This window comes from Centruroides vittatus, unplaced genomic scaffold (genome assembly GCF_030686945.1).
Source record: "Centruroides vittatus isolate TY-2023 unplaced genomic scaffold, ASM3068694v2 contig_976, whole genome shotgun sequence".
NCBI classification, from domain to species: Eukaryota; Metazoa; Arthropoda; class Arachnida; order Scorpiones; family Buthidae; genus Centruroides; species Centruroides vittatus.
Genome location: NW_027122649.1, coordinates 1405568 through 1425217, shown reverse-complemented (window position 1 = coordinate 1425217; position 19650 = coordinate 1405568). Strand labels below are relative to the sequence as shown.

The window sequence follows — 19650 nt, the reverse complement described above, 5'->3', positions numbered from 1 at the left end:
TAGAATTTTAAAAATAATTATGAAAAATAGTAGGCTTAGTAGTAGGGTTTGAAAATTTAAATATTTTTGCAAAAGATATGCAAAATCTTTACAAGTTGTGGGTGTTTTAGTTTTAGTTTAGTTTTAGCATCGACTTTGGATTAAATAATAGTGCATTTCTTTCTTATATTGTGTGTTTAGTTCTAATTATTTATAATTAACCCATAAAAATGAGCAAAAAACAGAAACAAACATTAGAAAATTTTTTTAATGTAAGTAATCATGGACTGGGACCTTCAAAAAGAAAATATAGTGAAGAAAATACTAGTGAAAGTTCCAACAACGATACAATGAAAAATGCAACAGAAAAAACCACAAGTCCTAAAACTAAAAGTATAAAATTAAGTAACATTAAAATTAGAAAATACAATCGTGATTATATCAAATATGGGTTCATAAGCATAGAAGTTCAAGGAATTACAAAACCACAAGAAATCTCATTAAATTATTTTCGAATATTTTTTGTTTTTTCTATGAATTTTTAAATGTTTCTTATTTTATATTTTTGTTAAAAATTCATGAGTTTTTATGTTTAATTGTAAAGTTTGAATGTCGTTTAAATAGATAATGAAATAATAAAATTACGATTTACATTTATTACATAAAAAAATAAAGTAATAATAAAAAAATCAATTTATTATAGATAATTTAACAAATATAAATTATTATTAAAAAAATGGGGGTCACAAAAAAAGTATGAAATATTTGGTGGGCTGCAAGTATAAAAAGGTTAAGAACCACTGCTGTAGATGATAAATATGTTAACCCTACCTAGATGTATTCTTTTTGTATTAGTTTTATGTAATCATCAAATTCTTTTTTATATTAAACTTATTGTTTTGTTTAATTGGTTTCAAATTGAATTCTTTCTGGAACAGATCACCCTATTCACTTATTTGCAACCCCTCCACCACTCGATAAAACAAACAAAAGCCATCCACTGACTGCATGAGCAGGACTAACAGTTCCGACACAGCTAAAAGGTGATTCGAGTCTTGGTCTCGACTAGAGGATTTGATCCTGGGATCCCGACCACTTTTTAGTCCCAAAATTTTCGGGATTTTATTTTCCTGATTCCAAGATTTTCAGGACTGACATCATTTTTAAAAAGTTGCAAAATATACTGCATGAAGCAAAACGTTCAGTGCCAGTGCTCTTAACAGAATTGCTTGCCTATCATTTTAATATAAAACTTCTTGTATTTTGAACTAAAATGATAGACAATCAGTTCTCACTGGGTTACCTGGTTATACACTTCATTTTTGTATTTTTGCGGGCACCAATCGATTTTCTGGCGCAGTCGAGAGCACTTTTGGTTGGCTGTAGAGTTCTAACATGACCCTTCAAAAATTCTAATAAGTCATTCAATGGAGAAATATCATCACCCTTAAGTGAGACTCCCACCAGCTTCTGGTTGTTGCATCCAATTTAAATTGAATGATGAACATAAATAATATGCTCGAGAACTCATCTATATTAAATTTTAGAGCTTCTAAGGATCGAATACACTCTGTAGTCAATTAAACAAAATTGTAACACGTTGTCAGGTGTGTTTATGTTATCTAGCATTGATGTACAGTCCACAGCTCTGTCACACGTGTGTATATATGTGTGACAGAGCATATATATACAACATCATATATCAACATATATATATGATGCAACAAATTGAGAAGCAGACACTTGGTGATGAGACACTGGCTATGTTGTTATTTCTCAGATTATATTTTCTCAATTCAAATTAGAATGTTCCTATTAGATTAGTTTTCTTTATATTTAAGAAAAATGTGACTGATTAATATTATTTTTAAATACTTTTTGCTAAGAAACTTACTTTACTACCTACTTACTAGGTGGTTTACATGAAAGTCGTCTATTTAGTCGATGTTAAGAGAGATTTTTGTTAATTTTCAACATTTATTTGCATAGTTTATTACATAAAGGTTTTTCAATTTATGCAAGTTTAGAGAGATCTCACTGATGCTTGAAAAAGAATAACTTTAACATGAAGACAGTGATTTTAACTCTGGTTAGTCTGACTCTAAGTCTGATTAGTTAGAGTGATTAGATTAGCTAGGTGTATACCTTTAAATACATTGATTTTTGTCTAAATTTTGATTTGTTGATTAAAGAGCTGATGTCTGTAAGATTTTCTTATTTTTTTTCTAAAACCTCAATACCGAAATAATCCCGGGATCGACTAAGTATAATCCCAAAATCCCGGGATTAGAAATAAGGGCCGCAATCGAATTCTCTAGTCTTGACCCAATGACTTCTCACAAACATTGAAATGCCTTCAGGTTAGAAGCTGTTGCAATTAGGAGGAGGAAAACTTATGTAAAGGTGTGTTTGTTAAACATAATTTATGAAAAATTCCAGCTTAATTTAGAGAATTTAGTTTGAAACATTGAAAAAAGAAAACTGTTCAAGCAGAAAATAGCAAACATACAAAATATCATATTTATAAAATTCTTATACAGTTCGTTCAGCTGTCAAGATTTTTACAAAAATACTCATTTTGATTTGTAAAATATTATCTGACAAAAAATAATTTGTAAAATTTTAAAAATGTAATTGATAATTTAATTAGTAAATAATTTACTAATAATTAGTATATAATTTTTATATTAAGAATTTTTTTTTGTAATTTTCAAATGGTGCTGAGAATTTTATCGTAGAAAAGAGCAGTTAGTATTAACACATTAATTGGTAAATAAACTTCTGGGTTTTTAAAACTAATCAATTAATTTGAACAGTTTTTTCAAAGTATTAAAATAGACTTTTTATTATCTGAAAAAAATGCAACAATTAATATTTTTTCAAGTTTAAGCATTTTATGCCTGTATGTAGCTATTAAAATTTGCATAAAATAAATTATATCAAATATTAAATAAATAAAACAGTCATTCAGTGTTAAAATTCTTTAACAACATTGAAATTAGCACTTTGATGATAATTTCAATATCCTTAAAGAATTTTAATGCTGAGAGTTTTATTTATTTAATGAACAATTATTGGTGTGAAGAGTATATTTTTATTTATTGAAATTATATCTAATATATTTTAAATATTTGTATACGTTGGTATGGTTTAAAAAACTTAAAATTTAAAAATAAAAGCATTATTAATTATTTTGAAATTATTATTTATAAAATTATATTCATAAATAAAATAAATAAATACTCACAATTTGCAAGTTTTTCAGCAATCCAATTTCAGAAGGCACATATTCAAAATCATTATCACCAAGATATAAGGCACGTAAAGTTTCTGTTAATGTAAAATACATAAATTTTACAAAAATTCAAAACTGTAATAGTAACAATTATTATTATTATTAAAGATGTCTTATTTTGTATTAAAAATTATTTGATAGAAATAGGATTAATACAATCATCAATTTAGCCTGGATCATTTGGAAATTCTAATCTATCAGGTTGATTGTTTATATATATATATATATATAAGTTTTTTTTTAAATTAAAGTATATTTGATTTAATAAGGAATGAGGAGGATTCATGTCAGGACAGCAAAATAAAATGTTTTCACAGTAAAGACAAATAATAATAAAGGTGAACACAGTTTTGATATAGGATCGATAATTTGGAACTTAAAACTAGGATTGAACAACACTGGAAAAATGTAAGCAAAAAGAAGTTTATAAAAGGATTTAACTAAGAATGCCTAAGATAGAAATTCAAGAATGAAGTAGAATGGTGAAATGAGACCACATCTATATTTATATAAAAGAATAAGCATCAAAAACATGTCAAACAGCCAATCAGAGTTTCATCTATGATACTTGATCTATATTTTGGCAATCACACAAATCTAACAACACTCTTGCAAACCATTATTACTCTCTCACTTCAGATATTTAAATGAAGATCTCAAATACTTAAAGCACACTTTTTGTTAAAAGTTTGTCATAATCTGCATATATTTTGAAAGTAGTAATGTATTTATTAAATACTTCCCTAATTATTTTCTTATTTATAGATGCTTGAGTTGAAAATATTTTCTATTCAGGAAAATAATACTGGCAACTCAACCAGTTCATTAGAGTGCAATTCTATTTTATATTTTGGATTGCAATTTAAATAAATTGTAGACAAATTTCCACTGTCATCCATCTATCAGTCTGTCCTTTCTTAATCTCAAGAATGGAGTTAGGTAGATGAAAATTGAGACCAGATATGGAAAGCTTAGTAGCAGGAGACCCCAATTAACTATATACAAAATTCCTGTTTAGTCTGGAAGACATGTTATTTCAATTCAAAAATTTTCCCCTGAATGAGTTAAACCAGCGGTTCCCAACCTTTTTTAGACCAGGGACCACTTTGATTTCATTGTTGCTAGCAGGGACCACAAGGTTTAAGAAAAATAAACTGTGTCAATCTAAAAATAAACTTTAATCAAAACTTAACATAAGTAATCGTTGAACTCAAGAGTAACATGCTTTAACAGTACTATTATAATAGAAAACATATCATTTTTAGTAAAAATTAAATTCAATTTGTATCAATGTGGGAATAATAACTCAAAATTAATAAAAATTTTAAATCTTTTGCAGACCATATTTTAGCTCTTGCGGACCACTGGTGGTCCGCGGACCAGTGGTTGGGAACCGCTGAGTTAAAAAGATGACCAGAATGATTTTTGCTAACAGGAAAAGTATGATGTACAGGGGCAAGCCAGTACTAATTTGTGGTGGAGAACATATATTTTAAATTAAGTAAATTAAAAATATGATTAAAAATTGCAGCTTGGCATTGTGACAATGTCACAATAAATAAGTGCTCGTTAAATTTATTATTTTCTTAATTTTTTAACTAAAACTTTTAATTTTTACATTCTAAAAATTCTTTATCCTAAATGTCTTTCTCAATAGCCAATAAATATGATTAATTCAAAATAATTCTGTTTAATTAATATATACTAATTTTTAAATGTACTTGTAAATATTTAACTGTAAAAAACAAATACAATCCACATTGTAATATCAAAAGAATTAATACAGACTGTCATGTACTGTATGTATTTGTGGCAGGCATGATTACACTACAAGCCTGCTAGCTAATATGTAAGAAAATAAATTTGAGAGCAACAGAACATTTATACAACAAATTTGAATTACTAGATATTGACTAAGAATGATGTAGATAAAAAGTCAGAAATTTAGAAGGCTGTGATTAGAAAGAAAAGCAACTGATTAATATGAAATAGTTTTAATTACCTATTATTGTGTTAAAACTAATTGTATATAAAATTTGGAAAGCTGTTTTATAAATTTTATAACATGTTTAAATAATAATAAAGATGGAGAAATTTCCATATTGATACAAGATTAATTTTTAAGAAAGTTTTTTATAGAATAAAAAGTTTAAATTGAATGTAAAAATATCTTAACATTAAAACTAACAGTGTAAGCTATTGTCAAAATTTATTGTTAAATATATTGTTCACAAAACTCATTCCATTCTGAAGATAATTTGTATGAGTCATCAAAGATGGGAGAAAAGGACTTCCCAAAAAGTTTCAATAGAATTTAAAACTGGTTCTTTTAATAATGGTTTGTTTTTAAATGTGATTGAATAATATAGTTTGAAAACTAAAATTTTAAGATATTATAAGTAAGTGTCTTATAAAATTTTAAAATATTACCTAACATAAAAAAATTTGCAGGAAGGCTCTTTTCATTCAAATTATTATATGTCAAATCTAATACTTCCAATTGTGGAAAGGCACCAAATCCTCTAGGAAGTGTAAGTAGGCGATTCATACTGTTATAAATAAATAGTAAAAAAATTCAGTAAATATATATAGTTATTTTCAATGTTGTATAATTTATCTACTAAATATAAATTCATATTAAAATTTTTAGTGGCACATAAGACATTAAAATTAATGCTACAAAGTTTCTGCCAAAAACGAACTGAAACAGATAAAATTATTTTAAATACATCTATTAGTTATTTTAATGATGATTCTAGTCAATTATAAATTACATTAAGGTAGGTTTTTGAGATCTCTGTAAATTATTGTAAGATAAATTCTTCTCCTTTTAATTTATTGACAAGAACTGTAAATTTTTAATAAATAAATAAATAAATAAATATAAGTTATATGTTAAAATTAGTATTTTAGAAATACACAAAGATCTTTCAAAAAAAAAAAAAAAATCTTTTAATTGAGTTTTTTAAAATATGTATAATTTTATAGCACATATATGTATGTAATAAATATGTACAGTTGTCTGTGCAAATCTTTTAATTTAATAACAATGAACTCATCAGGCTAGTTGTGTAAGGAGTCCATGTGCACTCCATGTCAGACAAAAATTTATGCTCCTCCAATCCTTTGTGACATTTTTGTAAGGAAGCTCATGTATATACATACAAACATGATGCCTTCTCAACAGAAAAAGAACTTGTGTCAACCATTTCAATCCTGAAGTGAAGGTTCCATGTGCTCAAAACTCTCTCCTTAAACATTAAAGGTTTGTAAGGATATACAGACATTATCAAGGAAATTGTAAAGATTTATAATAATGGTATAAATACCTTCCAAATATGTATATGTAAGTTATATACATATAGTACATGTGCTATTTTTTTACTGAATGATCAATTTTTCTTCAATAATAAACAACTTCATGATGTTTTATGATGTTTGTTGATGTCTTTTCAATAAAATCAGAATTTCCCTTAACTGTAGTCTTATTTAACTACTTAATATTATTATTCATTTATGTTATCACTTAATGTATGCATATTCCAAAGTGATTACAATTAACTATTGGTTTTTAACTTTTACTTATTCTTGGTAACTATTTATAACTATTGGCAAATTTTGCCAGTATAAAAACCTACATCTTGGAAAACATGTTGCAAGTTGTAGGATTTTATACATTTGTTAGCATGCTTAAAAACTTTTTAATATTTAATTCAATTTTTTATTTAAATTTGAGAGCAAGTTTAGTCTATAATTTAACATTTTTTTCTATGTAATTTTTGACAATGATTGTATATATAATGGCATATGAATGATAATCTAAACCATTTACGTATGTAATTGTTTTTCTAATATTAATTTGTATATATTAATATTAAATATTTTCATAATAGACTTAGTTTCTAATTTATATTTAACTCTATATTTTCTGTATTTTACAGAAACTAAATATTTTAAAAATAATACACAAACAGTAAAAGCATTAAAAACCCAGCTACACTCACAACAATATAAAATTAGATTAACACTAAATATATTTTTTATTTAATTTTAATTACAAAATTGTATTGAATATTTTTTCAATAATAAACTACTTTCATATATTTCAGTTAATTGAATTTTATTATGATAGAAAAAATAAAATACAAATGGTTATCTGTTTAGTTAAATACTGTGTATTTATTACTAAATAATATAATTAAATAGAATATATTAATTTACTTTTTTAAATATTTACATACCCAAGATTTAAAATTTTTAATTTTGGTAAAGAAGAAATTGATGTTGGCAATTCCTGCAATAATTAATCAAAAATTAAAATACTAACAATAAATTAAAATAACTAAAAATAAAGAAAATTTTAAAATAATTTTACTGAAATTAATAATTGAAAGAAAAAAAAACCTATTTTTCAAGATCTTCTTAAAATAAAAGTGATGTTTCTTAATTAGTATTCCTACTGCTTCTAAAAGATCCAGAAAATATTTCAGAAAGCAATAAAAACAAAAAGTTTTACTCTTTCTCTGCAATTAAAATTTGATGTGATGGTTTTTATCACTGAATGTGATATTTTTACTTTGATATATATAATCAACGTAAAACATTACGATAACAAAATCTCCACCATTCAAAATGTTTCTTTAACTCTAGATAGCACTGTTTCTAACAGAAGATGTGGGTTGTCCAGCAAGCTGAATTTAAAGATTCAAAGATTGGAGATGTTTTTATTCTTTGAGAAGAAAAAGCAACAGATTTTTTTCTACACTAAAATCTATTTTGAAAGAACCTTTATAAAAGCTTAAAGCGTAAATAATAAAATTTCTTGATTAAATTCAGTACGATAGCAATCCTCTTAGTTTTTCACAAAACTAATTTCAACAAAGGAGGAAACTTAAATTGAAAGAAAAACTTTCTGAATTGGAAAAGTTGATAGCTAATGTCTCTTCGAATGAAAATTATTTTTCTACATTGACAGATTGTTCTTTTCAAAAATTAAGCAATTTAAAGATCTTTAACATTTAATCCCATAACTATAGTGGTGAATTATCTTGACAAATACTTTATTTACAAATTGAAAATTAAAGAAATTATGAAGTTGAATATAATTAGTATTTCAAAAAGCGGGAGTGGCAAACCAACATGATGTGTTTTTATTTAGCTAATGTGTCTTTATGTAATGCATTACTTTGGTCAATTTGAAAATCTGTCTCAACTGGAGCATAGAATTATTTTGTTTGTCCTGATATTTCCTATAATTCTTATATTGGATGGAAGGATCTTATTCAATTTCAAAAAACTAAATAACATTTATTATCAAACAAAAGAAGTATTTTCCACAACTACAAAATTATCAAAATTCTAAATTTTTTTAGTAATGGCCTTATTAATCTGTCAACAAGTTATGTGACTAAACATGAGTTTAGAAATATCACTAAAAATTTACAACTAGATTGCAACTTTAAAGATATTTGTTTAAGTGGTCAGTTTTACTCCTGGAATTACCACAGAATATCTAGTAACTGGTCTACTCATTAATTAGGTAAAAAAGATGGCAATTCTTTCAATGCCAACTTTTTATCCAAGGTTAAATGGCAATAGGTTATTTTCAAGATTTGGTTAATTAATGAAAAAATCCTCTTTCTGGATTAGATATTTATGACATTTTTCCATTTGAAAGTATTAATTTCAATGTTTCATTACTCTAGTTCAAATTTTGGTAGAATGGCAGGTGGAAAACCAAAAAAAAAAAAATTATGGCCTAACTGCATCCTGACTTAAGGATCCTTATAGCTAAACAGTTCAATATGATGTCAATCCAGACTAACATAGCACCACCATGAAAAGTCTGTTTTGCTGATATTAGTGATAATTATGTATCTCTTATTCTCATCAAATTAAAATATAATAAAATTCTGTATGTAAATTGATTCTTGAATAATCTACAAAAAGAACACTGGCCAAATTTTTTCCAATGTTCTTTTTGGCCAACAATCAGTACTTAATATAAGTTTTAGAATTTGTGATGTTTTCACCAATTTAAATGAAGTGTCCTGTGAAAGACTGAAGGAACAAAACATAAGTCATCTTGCTTGAACACAAATATCCTTAAACATCAAAATTTTCAAAACAGTTTATTCCAGAGGCTATTGAATTGAAAATTGTCTTGTTAAGCTCATTTTAAAACGTCATTGTTAAAGACAAAATAATGATTGTCATAAACTGTAGTAATTACCTTTGATAAATTTTCATAAAGTTTCTTGATACTTCATCAGTCTTCTGAAATTGTTTTAATAATCTAGAAACAATTCTTGATATTCAAGTATCTTGATATATGGTCTTAGATAATACTTTGAATTTATTGAATCAGATAAAAGATTTAGATAAAACTTACTTTGTGAACATATTTTTTGACAAAAAAATAAGGCTTACTCCATACTGACTAAATAGACCATTTAATTTGCATAGTGAAAAACTGATTTGAACAATATAACAGGTTTATCATTTACTCTATATATTCTTTATTATGAAACTACATTGGCAATGCCATAACGCAATAGTGACTGGTTCTGAGGGAATGATAAGTGACAAATCTGATATAAACGAGCAAAAATGCTAAAAGTTACAATAAAATGGCAAAACTTTGACAATTACAATAATAAAGTTACAAGGTAAAAATTACAATGATTATTAAAAAGAAATTTTCTTTCTTTATGTAAAAATACATTACAAAAATATCACAAAAGTAAGCCCAATGATAAAATCTAATAACATTTTAAAATTGTATTAAAAATAAATTATCAATCTTATAATATAATCGAGATGGGTTGTGATTTTTTGTGTGATGATGATAATGAATGATGATAATGAATGTGTGATGATGATAATGAATGAATGAATGATGATAATGATAATAATAACAAGCGCAGAGCCCAAATTGGTTAGGAGTTGAAAGTTGAAATTTGATACACAGTTAGGGTACGTTATGAGAATGTACTGTACACTAAGGAGGAATTTTTTGAAATCCCACCCGCGGGGGGAAAAGACAGGATTAAGGCTTACCGTGAAGAACTTTGCTTCTATTATACTATTTTAGATGCAGGTTTTTGCATTTTTGATTGCGTTTTAATAGGATATGCCATGAGAATGCACATTAAGAATGCACATGGGGGAGAGAGAGAAGGTTAAGAATTACCCAAAGAACCCGGCTTCTACTATGCTTTTTTCATTTATGTGGGAAATTGAACATATTGTGAAGGCCCAAATATAAGAATAACGAGATTCGATTTAAATTTTTTATTTTATTTACCAACCGAGTTTCGACAGTTAGGGTTAAATCAAACACAGAAACAAAAAACGGAAAAACACCCGACAAATTTTCTCGTAAAAATTAATCATAAACCATCGTTCCCACGGTAATACTTCCTTGTAGAAGATGAGTTAACTGTTGAAAAATAATTATATCATGTAATTCACCATTGGTCAAAAAGGACTTCCACCCTTGACGTACTTCACAAGAATCTCGAACCCGAGATCCCGAAATAAAAGGAAAACGAACGATGACGCAGAGAGAGAGAAAGAGTTTCGACAACTGTCAAGTGTGTGTGTGCCGTGGATTATCATCTCCCGCTGTTGAAGCCGTCCATCCCATCTATCTACAGTCCACTGACTCTTATTTTCAAGCGAACTCTCGTTCCTCGGACTTTGTGCAAATCTCAGGATCACTAAGGTATTTATCCTACTCGCGATGTTTTGTAAACTCTCTCTCTCCAATCACTCGAGACGCGGTTTAATAATTCGATTCGATGATATAAATACTTCCAAATATGTTAATTGATGTATTCCCTATCAATCTCAAAATAAACGGGTATTTTTGTTTAATATTAGAAGAGTGTGCGTTTCTTCCTCCATTGCCACCATCTGGCATCCCACGATTCGGAAAATAACGCGTATCTATCCGCGAGAAGTTTGATAGATTGGTGTCAGTTCCTGACGTAAACGGGATCTTACGATCCCAAATCCGTAACTAATCATTGACCGCTCGAGCCTTAATCATCCTTTCGACAACCGAGGTCGGACCTCAAGGTCTTGTGCCGTTAAGAGGTAGAGAAGATAGGAATCATCCTCCATCTCCTACCCTCGGTTAACCTCACAATATTTTTAGACCTTTCTAAAAATTCTCAACAATATTTAGTGTTCCATCGTATATAAAGTTGACACAGGGAGCGCCTAAGCATAAGTTTACTTTAGTCAAACTATTCGTCTTAATGTTCGATTTTATGTTCAAATTTATATATTTATGAATGATTCTGGAAGATCCAGCTTATTTTTCGAATTTAGTAAACTTGAAGAAGAATCCAGAAAGAGTAACGAAAATGTTTATTATTCAACACTTAGTGGTACTATGCACCAGTTAGTGGTTGCAATGAGTCTTAATTATCGTTTATCCCGGGGTGGTTAGCAGATATCTAAAAATTTTCTAATTAGTCTCGAAAGAGGGGGGGACCTAATTCTTGCACTCGGTGAAAACGGGTAAGATTGGCTATACACTCAAACCTGTTTTTGTGCGGTCTTTTTTTGTGCGATTTTTTTATTTGTATGATTTGTTTTGTGCAATTTTTTGTGTGCGGTATATGAATTTCAATCAAATTAGTATACTGCACAAAAAAAAATTGCACAAAACAAATTGCATAAATAAAAAATCGCACAAAAAAAGACCGCACAAAAACAGGTTTGAGTGTAATCTAATAATCTTAATCTTTGCTATTGTTACTTTTTGTTCGAGCAAATGCCGGACAATTTTTTAAAATTATTTAAATCAAAGTAAAGATCTTCAACAGGATGAACAAAGGCAGAAATCCTACAGAAGAAGAAATGATGTAAAAAGTTTAATCTTCAATTTGTAAATAAAGAACTTGGCAAGATCCACCACACCTAGTTCTTCTGGTTTGGAAATGTTTAAGATCTTTAAATCATGTACTTTTTCAATCTGAATTACAATATGAAAAAATTAAAGAAATTGTGAAGTCAAATATAGTTAATGTTATAAAGAGTAGATGGAGTGGCAAAACCAGCATAATGTATTTTTTGGCTTATGTGTCTACGTAATTTATTATCTAAATTTTTGGAATACAGGCATGAAGTGTATATATATATTTTTATATATACTACTTTTAACTTTTAATATTTCTCTAAATTTCATTAAACAATTTTTATCTTTATGAAAAAAATGATTTCTGACACAAATGTAGATTGTATTTCTAGCAAAAACTGATTAGTACTTTTCACTGAACTAGGAAGATATAAATTCAGTTTTTATCTGATACAAATTGATTTTTTCCCCATTAATCTATTATATTTGTATACACATACATATGTAATATAAATACCATTTGATATTTTAATTCTACTAAACAAAAAAAAAAACTCAATTTAAAGTTTTAAGATTTGATCAATGATTACTATATGATTTTTTCAATTACAGATTACAACAAAAGCTTGTCCAAATATACACCTTTATACAGTGAAAAGATTTAGACCTAATGTTTCAGTATATAAATTAGACTGAAATATTTTCACTGAGAAGGTGTTCTTTGATTATTATTTTGAACAGATTTTATAATGCATTAGGAAAGCTTACCTCAATATGATTATTGAACAAATTCAAAACTTCAAGATTGACAAAATTGGCTATGCTTGATGGAATACCTAATAAAATATTATTATATAAAATAAGATATTTAAAATTTAATTACAAGTCATTTTAAATACCACTTATTAAAAGAAAAATGTCATTATAAAATATATGAATAAATTATTATTAAATTAAAATGTATCATTAGATTACTAAATATGCATTGGTTGTCCAGAATAAATCTAAATATATAAAATTAGTTGTCCTAACTGACTGATTGATTCACCATCACCCAGAGTAAACCACTGAACCTAGAGGTGAAATTTGGTACACAGTTAGGGTATGTCATGAAAACGCACACTAAGAAGGGATTTTTCGAAATTACCCTGTGGGGGAGAGGGACAGAATTAAGGCTTACCCTGAAGAACAGCTTCTACTGTACTATTTTAGATGTGATTTTTTGTTTCAACTACATTTAGTCTTCATTGAGTACTTAGGTGTATTAAATTGATAACATTTCAGACATTGTTATAAATATTTTTATATACAGTAGAGAGTCATTAATCAGAATCACCGGTTATCTGAACGATTTTCAGTCAGACTGTGCTGTGCTGGATCGAACGTTTTTGATACTAGATTTACTTCTAAAGTATAAATTTTCATGTTTTTATATTCTTCAATATATTTATTTTGTTTGTACAAAATAAAGAAATAATTTTTAACGATACAATAGCCTCGATTATTATTATAAAAATTTTCGTTAGGCTTAAAATCGACGAAAATTCAACACGAAGTGGCATGCAGTGGAGAAAAATTCAAGACAAAGCGACATGCAACGGAGAAAAATTTGAACATCGGACAGGTTAATATGTTTTTTCATACATAATCGGTTATCCGAACAAATCACTAATCCGAACAACCCCAGTTCCCAATTGATTCGGATTAACGACTCTCTACTGTATTTCGATTTTTTAACCAAATGTTCAAACCGTTTTAAATTCGAATTTGTTATTGCATATTGGTTTGATTATAGAACGATTTTAAATGTTCCAGAAAATTGATCAAATTGAAAACAGTTTGTTTAATTCTCAGCAATTCTCATCATTTTCAGTGGTAGGTGTTATATAACAGAGGTGGGCAAACAAAGGTTCAGTGGGAGCCGAAAAGTAGGTTTTGCAAAATGCATGGGAGCCACAGTTCTGTACTGTCGTGGCGGATAGTATGGTAAGGCAGGGAAGGCTAGGGTGTCCCCCATCCGGGTCGAGAACTTGTTTTCAAAGAATAGATTTGAAATGTCAATTTAATTTATTGCACCAACTTGGAAATAAATTACTAAATATTACATATATATAATTACATATTTTCACAAAATTGTGGCAATAAAATTGTAAAAAAAATAATAAAAAGCAGAAATTAACACTTTCAGCAAGAGCCGCATGTAATTCAAAAAGAGCCGCATTCACCCATGTCTGTTCTATAACAATTACTATGGTTGTTGAAATACTGAATATAAATGGTGTTTGCTTGCAAAATCCGTGCAGGCAAAGTCGCGGGTAACAGCTAGTGTTAATATATAAATATTATGACAATATTTTCTTTGTATATTTAGGCAAAAACCAATCTCCATACCTATTTGATATTAAGATTGTTTTTTTTTCTTTTGTTGTATTATTTACTTTTCAAATCTAATTTATTCCTATATATTAATTTTGAATCATTAACTGTTCAGTGTATTATTTTAAATATTTTGCTAAATAATAAAAGTTGCTTGAATAATGCATTTCCAACTATTTTTATAAAATACATTTAAGTAGCATGATTTCAATTACCAAACAATGTTCTCTTCTATTTTTTAAAAATCTATTTTAAAAAAATAATTTAAAAGCAAAAAACTAAAATTTTAAACATTTTTCAAACAATCCGAAAATAAAAAAAACTAAAAATATGTATCTAAACTGTCTCAAAGTATCTTCAATACATAGTATCATTTTATTATAGCAATTATAATTAAAAATGAGATATTATATTTCTTTAACCTAAGTTTATAGTTACTGTCATAAAAATAGATTTATTGAAAATATTAAGAGACATTAATTGCATTGGAGAAGTGTCTAGTGCTTTCCTGGTGTCTATTTGGAAAGCACTAGAAATGCATTTTTTTAGACTGAAAGAGCATTATTATTTTACAATCAATGGAATGTGTTAATGCATTTCAATACCAAGTCTTTCTATTCATAAAAAATTTAAAAAACATATTTGGAAAATAATATCTTGTCAAAAATCACATAAATATATCTAAATACTGTAATGAAAACTTCAGTTTAGTCAGTCTGTTTATTCCACATTATACTCTTAATTTATTGATTTATATGTATTTAATAAGTAAACTCAGACAATTAAGTAAAATTTCAATATGTAATTAATGTTACAGATGATTAATAATTTTAATTTGTACAAACAACTTTAAATTACAAAATCTATAGCTTAAAATAAAATACAATACATTTATTCACTTACCAAGAATTTTATTATGAGTCAAAGTCAGCCTAGTTATGTTCTGCATAGACACTGAAAAATTAAAATTAAATAATTTTAATTTTTACTAAATAATAGAAAAAATTAAAATATTTTTTATATCACATTATACATAAATGTAATCTATGCAGTTTAATATGTAAGAATTGCAAAATAATGAAAAAATAATAAAAATTTTTAACTCATACTTGATACTTAAACTCAATATATAAAGCAAGATTTAAAAACAAAATGCTTAGTGAAAATCAATCATCCATTTTTACTACAAATTATCATCTTATCAACAAATTATTTTACAAGCCTTAACGAAAGAAACATTGAATTTCAAAATGGTGATATTGGTATTTTTCATCAAATATGACCAGGTATTTTTTCAATGTACTGACATTGAAAAAAATAACTGAAATAGCAAATCCTCTTAACTTACAAATTTTGTTTAAAAATCCAAACAACAGAACATTTGCAAGAGTCAGCATATAATGAAATTTTAGATAAATGATTTTAGAATAAATTAAACTTTATATCTAGCTATAGTTTAAAAACTACCATAAAACTTAAATTTTGAAATCTGATATAAAAACATTTCTAAATTTGTGACAAAGTTCACCCAGGACTTGAGAAAATACTTCTGTATATTGCTTCTCCAGAAAAATTGTGAAAGTTCCCAAATACCTTTTATTGTTGATGAATTAAATGTTTCTTTTCATTTTGCAGATAAATAAAATATAATTATTTTTTACAATAAAATTAGTTGCTAACATCAATAGACAATTTTTGGACTACAGTTTATTGAAATCATTGATCTGTCAGTTTATTGAAATCATTGATAGTGTCTCTTTTATCATCTTTCAGATCTGAAAGATGAAATGTAAATAAATAAACTTTCAATGCAACAAAAATGTTAACTCATATAGAGTCATTGAAAAAGGTATCTGGGATTTCATGATTATGAGGCATTTAATTAAAAGCAAAGCACTTTATAATTTGAAAATTTTGTTTCTTAGTATGTTTCAATTTAAACATAACCTCATTGCTCAGCAAACATCTAAATGATAGACAATCTCCATTGAGGTGTACTCAACCATTTCAGGTGTGACAGTTGCTACAGCAATGATGATTCTGTTTCTCAAATGTGTTTCTTAATGTAGCCTCAAAAGAAAAAGTTTAAAGCAGTCAGACTGGGGCTCCTTGCTGGCCAGAAAATAGGACCATCTCTCCCAATTCAAATGATCAAGGAACCTATTGTTGAGTGCCCCTCAAACATGACTATAATGCAACACCATATCTAAAGGAGAAGGACCATGGTAACCAAATATTAACAAAATTATACCTTATATTAAAAGATTTTGCAAAATTGAACATTTGTAAGATAAATTTCCAATAAGATAAAATGTCATTTATTTCATCAAATTATAAAATTATGTATATCATCATCATCAGCTTTAGCTTATTCTACCATTTCAAATTATGGTGTAGCCTCCCTTACATAATTGTCCTCCATTTGTGCCCATGTTTGTCTATCATTTGCTTCTCTCCACCATGTTGTGTCGGCTTGTTTCCTTATGTCATAGTGTTTACGACGAAAATGGACTGTATACAAGCACACACAATAATTGCACTATTAAAACAACTTTATTACTCACAACAATCCAAAACACTGCGATAATACTGCCCGGACTCCTCTCGAATCCGTTCCACAGCATGCTCAGTCTAGGAACAACCAAAAAACGCGCGAAACGAAAGCGCCCTCTCACAACATTAAAGTTTAAAAAACAAAAATAAAAAATAATTTAAACATTACCCCCAGCCTTGACACCTGCAAGGTATCAATTACCTGTAGCTGGAGCGAACCGACAATCATTCGAATCTTAAATATTACTTAATTATTACTGGGTAGTGGACACAATTTTGTAACCGGTCTTATTAGCTTTCCAGTTGACGTGAATACAGTAACAACTCTTACGCGACTATCACTACCAGGATGGGTCTGTATAACACGGCCAATTTTCCATTGGTTTGGAGGAAGTTGTTCATTTTTTAGTAACACAAGGTCACCAATTTCCAAATTCGGTGAGGAACGATACCATTTACGACGTTGTTGGAGAGTTGTCAAATACTCTGCATTCCACCGTTTCCAGAAGTGTGAAACTGTTTGTTGTACTAGAGTCCAACGTTTCAGTCTAGGGAGAGCTATATCACTCAAATCAGATTCTGGAATAGCAATCAAGGGTGCACCTATTAAAAAATGACCAGGGGTTAATACCTGCAAGTCATTGGGATCGCTTGACATTGGACAAAGGGGACGAGAGTTTAAGCATGCTTCCACCTGTGTTAACAACGTTACAAACTCTTCGTACGTTAACAATGTAGATCCTATAACTCTCTTCAAATGGAACTTCATTGATTTTACGGCAGATTCCCAAATTCCTCCAAAATGTGGGGCGGCTGGTGGATTAAAAATCCAGGTTATACCTTCACTAGCGATGAAATGAGCCAATTCACTACTCTTGTCGATAAGTGACACATTTTTATAAACTTCTTTCAGTTCTTTACCCGCCCTTTTGAAGTTGGAAGCACAGTCACTCACCATTTTAACTGGTTTTCCTCGACGCGCAATAAATCTCTTCAGCGCAGCTAAAAATGTTGGTGTAGATAGGTCACTAACCAATTCAAGGTGTACAGCCTTTGTGGAAAAACATACAAATATAGCAACATAGCACTTTGAAGATCGAACACCCCTTCCACCTCGTAACTTAAACAAATAAGGACCAGCATAATCTAATCCAGTAATAGTGAAGGGCCGACTGGGTTGCACTCTAGGGGCTGGTAAATCACCCATTAACTGAGAGGCAGTTCTTCCCCTGGTTCTTACACAGGTAACACACTTATGTATAACATTACAAACTACACTTCTTCCGGACAATATCCAAAACTGCATTCTAAGAATACTCAAAAGCAACTCTTGGCTAGCATGTAGGTAAACTATGTGATAGTACGTTATAATAAGATTCGTGACATGACTCTTAGAGGGAAGCAAGACTGGATATCGTCGTGTTTCAGGAAGATTGGCATTCTTTATCCGACCTCCCACGCGGATAACACCTACAGCATCCAAGAAGGGAGTCAACTGAATTATTCCACTGTGAACACTTATCTCCTTGCCTAACCTTAAACAAGACATCTCCTCCCTAAAATATGATTGTTGTACAGACTTAATTATTGACATAATAGCTGTCTTTACTTCACTAGTAGTTAGAAAACCATGTAAACGGTTTTCTGGAGGGTTACGGCAATTATGCAGGAACCTCAAACATAATGATACGACGCGATATAATCTGGACCATGAAGAAAACCTTTTAAATATCCCATCTTCAACTTCACAAGTAGCCGTCGTGTATGTCTTCCTCTCCTCAAGGTATATCTTCTCATCATCAACAGATTTTTCAGGTTCAGACCAAAGTTCAGGATCAATCTGTCTTAACCACTCTGGTCCCTGGAACCAAATCTCACAGTTAACTAACTCAGAAGGAAGAAATCCTCTTGTCGCACAGTCCGCAGGATTATGACTTCCACCAACGTGTCTCCACTTCACGGTAGGAATTGCGTTCTGAATTTTTTCGACTCTATTGGCAACAAATGGTACCCAACGATAAGACTCAGATGAAATCCAAGCTAATACAACGGTGGAATCCGACCATGCAAATATGTCACGTATGGGAACATCAAGATACTTCAATACTGTTTGCAATAAATTAGCCAATAGGACAGCAGCACAAAGTTCCAACCTGGGAAGAGATTGTACCTTAAGAGGAGCAACCTTGGTTTTGGATGTCAGTAAAGTGACCTTTACGTCACAATTAGTTGACATTGTTCTTGTATAGACTACAGCACAGTAAGCCTTCTCTGAGGCATCGCAGAATGCATGGATATCAAGGACGTTTAACCTTGGAAGTGAAACAAACCTCGGAATCTTTAAGTTCCCAAGAAGGGTTAACTCATTTCGAAATAACTTCCACTTATGCTCCACTTCAGCAGTGATGGGCTCATCCCATGAAAGTTGACACTTCCACAACTCTTGAATCAGAATCTTTGCATATACAACACATGGAGCAAGCCAGCCCAAGGGATCAAAGATTTTTGCTAAATCCGAAAGGATTTCTCTTTTAGTATAACCTGCTTGCTCATCTGAATATGGAATAAAAAATCTGAA

The 19650-nt window shown here is 28.9% G+C and overlaps 1 protein-coding gene across 1 annotated transcript in view; it reads right to left on the bottom strand.

The window, feature by feature from the left end:
- Window positions 1-19650, bottom strand: part of ics (ras suppressor protein 1) — a 37425-nt gene that overhangs the window by 5959 nt on the left and 11816 nt on the right. Inside the window, exons 2-6 of the mRNA XM_067283098.1 lie at window positions 15423-15473; window positions 12912-12979; window positions 7516-7568; window positions 5705-5823; window positions 3227-3309 (exon numbers count right to left, since the gene is read on the bottom strand). Coding sequence (XP_067139199.1) covers window positions 3227-3309; window positions 5705-5823; window positions 7516-7568; window positions 12912-12979; window positions 15423-15473 — 374 coding nt within the window. The remainder of the gene's footprint in view (window positions 1-3226; window positions 3310-5704; window positions 5824-7515; window positions 7569-12911; window positions 12980-15422; window positions 15474-19650) is intronic.